Here is a 7,894-nt window from a genome sequence, read left to right on the forward strand (position 1 = left end):
TTAGAAGAAACTAACCACACAAATTAAATTCATCGATACCTTATATTTGTTTTGAGTTCGCAGGGGCTCCACAGTTACCTAGCACGGTCCTTTCTCCGGGTTTGGGGGCACTGGGCTTTATTACCACACCGCTCACCCCCCACATGCGGATCAAACAAGGATGTTCAGGTAGCAGTAGATCCCCTAAAGCCGCAAAGCCTCATCTCCTCAGACGCTTGTATCTACAAGACATAGTTGACATACACAAAACAAATTTTAATATCACACACGAGATCACTGCTGGAGAAAATACTCGTTCGTCATACCTGTACGAGAAAATACTCGTACCTCATACCTGTACGACGGTCCTGCTCCCACAAAGTCTGGTATTCCTGTGAAGTTGGCTCGCTTGCTCCTCACATACGGCTTGGTTGCTGCGAATTCAAAGTCAGTTATTCCTGTGACGCTGACTTATTACGTATATCTTAATTTCTGAGAACCATCTCGCCGTTTACCATGGACACAATATAGATCCTGCAAAAAACCAGCAACGTCAGTTGTTTTCAGTCTACAACACACACGCAAAAGTAAGTGAGATATTCAGTATGCAACGTACTCGCTTGCACATTTTTTCGTGGTCTCAGTGCGCTCTTCTTGCTGCCAATAGCTCTGATCTGGCATTGAAGCAGTCTTTTTCTTTTGGATAATTGTTCTTCACCTCGTCCCAGTTGTACATCGAATCTTTTATACTTCGATGTCTTTTTACATCATGTCCAAACGCCGGCGGTGTAAGCTTTACGGTCAATTTGAAAAAGTTTGATGTATTTACGGTCAGTTGCGATAATTATCCGTCTAGATGCGGAACACGCTCAACATCTTTCCACTGAGCTACAGTGCGGGAGGTGTATGAAGGTTTTGCGCGCTTTCCGAATCTCCTCGAATCCGTGTAGTTTGTTGTATGCGTCGACAGTGTAACCTTGTAAAACGCCACGAAGAATGGAGCAGATGGCTCGAAATGACGCTTGGCTGCAGCGAAGATGACGACGAAACCAAGCGTCATACTCGTCTTGAGCAAGCATCATGTCAAAGTCGATGTTGTGGGGCGTTAGAATGTTTTCCGGGGGTGCTCGTTGGGCCGTGGCAGCAGCTTGTGCAGCAGCAGCTGTGGCTGTAGATACCGCGACCAGGAGCTCACGGTGCTCCATTGACGGGTTGGTGGTGGTGGGCCAGCCAAAACCGGTGGCCTTGACAACAAAACACCTTCTTCAGGGTGTTTTGTTGCAAATCGGTAAAGAATCGTTTCCGACCAATCAGATCAATCGATAGTTGAAAAGAAAGCCACTACAAAATAAACCACTGTTGCCCGAACAGCGTCTAAATAGCTAAGTTTTAGCTAACCAGCGGCCGTTTGTCAGTCACTGGGATTGGCTTTATATTGTCGAAACACGTCCAATCAAAATCTATTGTGTCCCCTCCCCCCTTAGAGGAATAGCTAGCCAGTCCTCTACGCGCTGCACTCGCAAACCCTTGGTGACTACCTGGACGAAACTCTTTGCCTACTGCTGGTACGCGAAACTACCTCAAATGTCCTCTTTATTTAAATGAGCTAACAATGTATCTGTTATAGATGTTCCTAAGCATGGGAAAGCCACTCCCATGGGTTTTACGGCATCGGCAGGTGTCGGAGCTAGATAGCCAGCGTATTGCAGAGAACATGAAGCACGCAAAAAAAACACACACACACACAAAGTCACTGTCAGAAACACTTCTGCCTGTACCGTGTGTACAAATCCATCACCTCACACGATGCGAAACAGGGTGCTGTCATGCGCTTTGGCTGCGTGTGCCAATGCGTGTGTCGCACCGTTCGCGTGTCAGTGGAAATGTAAGATGCTTATATGCAGTAAAAGCGGCTTGGTGAATATCTACGACCTCGGATCACATGAAGCAAGAGGAAATGATCCTCCTACTGGCAGCCTGACATTGTAACAGAAGTAAATGGCGCGTCAGCTAGCTGTTAATGGCCTGAAGCCTGCCCGAATTCGAAACGCGCTGGCTGTTGACATCGCAGTGAAAAAAAACTCCACATCTTAGCAAGGTGCATAATGTTGTGACATACTGCCGGAAGACTGAATTGAACACTACTGATGGATTGGATATTCTCGAGGAAGTTATCAAAGCAAACGCCTACACTGGACTAGAAGACGACAGCTGCGCGTTTTCCTTTTCGAGCGACATGGATTCAAATGGAGACATCAAAGTGGGCGGAGGAATCAATGCCAACGCATTTTTTGTCGGCTTCACAACAAAGACACTGTTAAAACGTCTCGACCGTGATCCGCGCAGTTTTATTTTCCATTTTGACGCGAAATACAAGTTGAATCAAGTGGATTATCCCATCTTTGTCTGTGGGATTTCTGACCATGCCTGTTCCTTTTACCTGGTTGCATTGTACGTCGTATCAAAACAAGAAGAGTGCGACTACACGAGCGCTCTTGCCTCCCTCAGAGCTGTTTACGCTCGTGTTTTCCAGAAGCCGATGGAAGTGTACTACATCCTTGGAGATGCAGATGGAGCACAGATCAATGCGATGGTATTAGTGTTTGAGGATTGCGAAACGGAGGTTTTGATGTGTTTTTACCACGTTATTGCAAAAGTTCACGAGCGAACGCGCTATCTACTACCTGGCAAACGCAGCCTTGTCGTGGCCGAAATATTTGATATTCATTATGCAAGAAGTGCATCGGAGTTCCATGCTAAAAAGACGTCTGCAGTTCGCCGGTGGCTTGCGGATCCAGATGTGGAGCAGTTTGGTAAATATTTTCTCCAAAGTGGCTGACGGGCAAGTTCGTGAATTGGCAGTCATTCCGTACTCCAATTGGCTGGGCCACTACAAACAACCCAGTGGAAACGTTCAATGCCAAGCTGAAGAAAACCTACACTTTGCGGGAACGAATGCTAATGGGGTCCTTGCTTGGTCAGCTGCAAGTGTGTTGTCGAATGGAGAGTGTTTCGGGTGTAGGATTTCAAGAGAAACCTAACGCTAGTAGCAGACTTCGACGGCGAGCGACAACTTTGCGCCGACACCAGCTTCTCGTCGAGACGCCATCCATCGACGGCTCCAACGATTTCGTTCTAGTCGTTTCTAAAGCTACACCTCGAATTTACGTGAAACCAAGAAGACGTCGATGGAGATTGTGGATGTGGCAGTGCAACTTGGTGCAAATGCAGCTAGAATGGAACGTGATGAACAGCCGGAGGAAGGATGGTCAGTGTGTACATCTTCTCTTCGCCTTCTATACAAGGTTTGATACTGACCAACCTGGCAAGAGGAAGTTGTTCAACCGCAGCCGGCGCAACAAAAGAAAAACCTTAGAAGATCAGATCGCAGAGGCAGTCGAAGCAGACCAGTCGAAACGTAGACGTCCGATCCTTTACGGTCCTGCTTTAGCGTTGTTGTAGTGACATGAAATGTATGTTTGCTTGAATAAACCATCACTTCATCGCCTTATTGCCTTCTTCTTGCTCTGTTTCTTCTTATACATATAGTTTCTTTGCGAGTTGAACATACTGACAGCCGATAAGGCTAGTGATGACCTCGCGCGGGGTTTAACTCCCATTTATTACGTAGTAAGCATCAGTTGTGCTCTTCAGCCGGTTAATCTAGTACAAGGACGCTGTGAAGCCTATTGGATCTACACTCGTGTCTCCTTAGGTCGATTTTTCGCCGTTCAGCTGTTGGTTTGATAGCCACGAAGATATTGTTGCAGTAGCCGTCGATATCTACGATCTTCACCGTGGTCTTGCTGCTGACGTCCACATTGCTCCAGTATTACCATATTGTGTTCTTGCGGATGTAGTCTAAAAGACCCAGTTGATACGTGAAACGAATACGTACGTTAAGCCTTTGGAGTGATTACCTTTGAAAGTCTGACAATTAAGATCCCTTACTCTGACAGTACGAATCGCTTATTATTCCGAGAAAAAATATACAGAAAATCAAAACAAATTGCGTATTCGGTTACTCGCTGTCCTGTGCGCTCTCCGCCTCACTCTCCCACTCGCTCTCCTCTCGCTTTCTGCTTCTCCCTCCTCCCCACCCTCCTCTTCCTCGACTTCTTCTTCGCTTGCGCCCTCACTTTCGTTGTCGCTCTCAGCGTTGACCGCATCATCAACGTAGAAATCATCATCGCTCTCCTCCTCAATGTTATCACCGTGCTCGACCTCGTCATCCACGCCGTCCTCATGGTACACGTACGCTAGCTCATCAGTGTAGCTGGACTTCTCCGGTTTCTTTGGATGGCGGCGGTGGTTATGCTGGTACAGCGCGTTTCGGTTATCGAAATCCCTGTTGCACTTGTGCCCCCCCCCCCCCCCCCCCCACGCGAATCAGCTTCCAGTCGCGCCTTCTTGGTTCTTGGACTTGGCCTTGTTGGTGTTGTCAGCACAGTAACGCCAGTGGTTGGAGAGACGGCGACGCGATGTGCACTGTTGGACGCAATACTCGCACATGTAGTTTCTGAACACAGCAGCTTCGCTTGCATCGGCCTTTTGTTGAATTCCACGTACACGTACGTAACAATGCAGCCTCAAATTTTCCTTTTCAAACTCAGCCCCTGCATGGACCAAGTCACCGCGGAACAATAGAAATGCGCCCGCGTCGAGTGACAACAGTTTGCATTCGTCCACTTCTGCATACACTCCAAAGCAGCCAGGGTAGACGTAGAACTGTGTGTCGGATTGAAGAGCAATAATGACAGACGCCTAAACAATACCCTTTTCCAGTATCGCTTTGCTTTTCTCGAATGGAGGAAAATCTAGGTGGATACCTTGGCGAAGTCCCCCCGAAAGTGATTTCAATGCGTTCCAAATAGACTTTTTGGTGTACCAATTTTTATCAGATCCTTCCACAATGCCCTTCGCCCTCTTGTATATTTTGTTGGTAGCCGGACCAAATGTAGCAATAGGAGATTGAAGACGGAAAGGACCACGTTCTTCTTCATACACTTCACCAAAAATAGGTCTGAAGTCCAGTTGTTCAATTTCCTGCTTAGCTTCCTCCAAAGTGCGAGGTGGCAGTCTTAAGTTTCCGACAAGGTAGCCTTCATTCCAGAATTGCGTCTTTAGACTCGCGTCTATAATGGCTGACACCTCGTCACACTTATTGGCCAGGCATAAAAGTGAAGGAGCACACAGGTCGTGTCAAGTCGAAAAACGTGGTCGAGGCACTCGCCAGCAGAGCGGGCCAACGGTTGTCGCTTCAAGCGTTGGAGACAACGCACGTCTGAAATCAACAGTCTCTCCACGACGCACAGCAAGTAGGAGCCGACTGCGAGGCTTCTTGGGGACAATACTGACTCGTTAACGGTGTCTGTAAGGCTTAGGACGACGGAACAGACACCTCGGTGGCGTTTGTGTTGCGAAGACAAGCAAGGGCGGCTTCTGGAGGCGGCTCAGACTCTTCTGGCAGTCTCAACGAGGTGGTGGCGGAGCTCGTGCTTGGAGGAAGCGACTGCGTCGTGATTGTTGCGAGCGGGCGGGTTTGGTCGGGTTGCGGGCTGCTCAAGCGACGTATTGGGGCTTCTTTGGCAGTTCTCGAGTGAGGAAACACGGCTTACCAAGCAGTGCTTGGTACTTTAGCCTCCGAGGGCGTCATTGTTATACCGGCGATGACGTCGATCTAATGGCTTACAAGATAAGCAATACTGCACGTAGCTCTCAGCTTGCACTGCACTGGTACAATGTCGTCGATCGTTCTGAAGTCGGTGTGGATTATCCTTTTAAAAACAGGTGGATTATTCATATTTCCTCGTGCTCTGAGCCAAGTTGCACCTGTTGTAGCGCTAGTTGGTCTAATTCAAATCTACTTTTCTTAATTCAATGGCTACGTTGGCTTCTCAGGATACTTGGATATGGCCCATCATCGGCCACTATTTCGTCGAAGGTGGCGGAGCTAAGACTGCGACGGATGTCGGACGGAAGGCATGGTACTACGAGGATAGACGGCAACAATACTTCATTACAACCGCAACGAAGAAAGTCCATTGGTACAGTCAAGGAGAACAAGTTCAAGAAGGGCTAGGAGTACTGCAGTGTCACGTGCAAACTAAATTCCATCTGCAAGGACACACTTCTCCGTGATGAATTCGCCGCAGCGCCCGCGAGATGCAGCAGATTCAGATGGAAGCGTGGTATCTCGTAAACCTCCACACGCTTCAATGTCTAGAGGACGACAGTCCGCTTCCGGACTACACTGGCAAGGCCTTCTACGATCACTGCTGTTCATGCATTGCAACTACTGCCAAAACGAATCTCAACACTAGGAAGAACCCCGAGCTCTGGGAGTCGTACTCAGTGTATAAAGGAAAACGAGCACTCACAGGCCTTGAGGAGGTGCGTAACCTCGTCGGCTACTCTCAGTTGAAGGCTGAACTTCGTGAGCAAATGATTGTGAAGGCTGAAGTGATGATTCGTCAGCATTTTGCAAAGCACCTGCGGCTCTACGTGCAGATAGCATTTGGAGGGTTGGGTAGCAATCTCGACAAGAAAGTGATAAAGGAAAAAGCGCTCCTTGTGAGAGAAATTATGCGCGTGCTACAGTACGTGAGACGGATGTGGTAGAAGCCCTTCAAATACGGGACGCTCTTACCCCGTGTAGCGCCGAGTGGAGCGAGCAGTGGACACCATGGCCAAACCGCATCGGTGAAAACGGATTGACTTTCTACGTTCGATTGGTCTGGGAGTTCCAAAGTGTGGTTGAGAAGAGAATGAAAGCAGAGCCCAATGAGAAGGGAGTGCGTGCGTTCTCACTCTTTCCCGTCTCCACGACATACACGGCGTCGCACAGCAAGATTAACGGAACCACCCTTCCAGGATTCTACCTACGCATCAAGAAGCGGGAGAAGGCGTTCTACTGGCAGATTGCAGAAGTGGAGGTTTCAACGGAATCGTTTCAGCAAAACCGTTGGGTGGTGATGTGCAACGCTTTTGACATATCGAGGTTTGAAACGAGAAGTTCTCAGTGTCCTCTCCCCAAGTCCGAGTTTGCAAGCCTCCCCGTAGAAGGGAAGTATGAGCACGCTAGCCACCTCTTTGCAAACCAGGTTACCACGGATGGATACAGCGCATCTATCCTGCTCTTTCGGCCCAAGACAGAGAAAAATGGCAAGGACAGAGCGGAAAAGAGGCCTTCTGAGCACCTCGTCATCCCCGCTGGGTACGTGCCGGACATTGTCGTTGGACTGGATTCAGGGATGTGAGCCTTTGTACGGCCGTTACAGAAGATCTACGCTCTAATGTGAAAAGACACTGTCGACAACGAAAACGCAGATCCCGGCGTGGTAAGAAGGCACTTGGATCACAGCGAAAGAAGAGTGATTGCCCGCACTTGATACGTACACCTAAGGCTCCTCAGCGTCAATGCGACCGAGATATAGTTCGCATCAGTACACGTGAATATCGACACTTGGCCGGGTTCAACAAATTTCGGGAGTGGAATGAGTGTCTGAAGAAACGAGATCAAGAATATCAAAGAGTCATTGTTGACGTGCCGTCGTTCAAGACGGCAAGCTTTAAGAAGTATTTGGAGTGCCTCGACTACTTCTGGCGCCACGCGAACTTCCTACTAGAATTCTGTTCTGAACACTCGTTTCTAAAGTGGAAATTCTTCAGGAGGCGAATGGCTTGCGTTGCGGTGGATGCAATAGCCAAACGCATCATTCCAGTGGTAAGCACGAAGACATGTGTGGCGTACGGAGACTGGAGTAAGCGCAATGGTATCAAAGGTCATGCATATAGTCCGGTGAAAGTGTTGATGTAACGGGGTTACACGGGTTTACACCTGGTGTGTTCCACACATGGGTACGGAGTACCCGAATAGTTAACAAACCCTCAGTACATGACTCGTAGAGTTAAC

At 48.5% G+C, this 7,894-nt stretch overlaps 1 protein-coding gene across 1 annotated transcript; it reads left to right on the plus strand.

Annotated features, from left to right (window-relative positions):
- Positions 1–6,144: 6,144 nt before the first annotated feature.
- Positions 6,145–7,798, plus strand: PPTG_04827 (hypothetical protein; the record flags this gene model as incomplete). Its single annotated transcript, XM_008897132.1, has 3 exons — positions 6,145–6,578; positions 6,638–7,234; positions 7,309–7,798. 3 exons carry the CDS (start codon positions 6,145–6,147, stop codon positions 7,796–7,798), a joined length of 1,521 nt encoding a protein of 506 aa, XP_008895380.1.
- Between the last annotated feature and the right edge of the window lie 96 nt (positions 7,799–7,894).

The sequence above is a fragment of the Phytophthora parasitica genome, assembly GCF_000247585.1.
Source record: "Phytophthora parasitica INRA-310 unplaced genomic scaffold supercont2.5, whole genome shotgun sequence".
In the NCBI taxonomy this organism is placed as follows: Eukaryota; Oomycota; class Peronosporomycetes; order Peronosporales; family Peronosporaceae; genus Phytophthora; species Phytophthora nicotianae.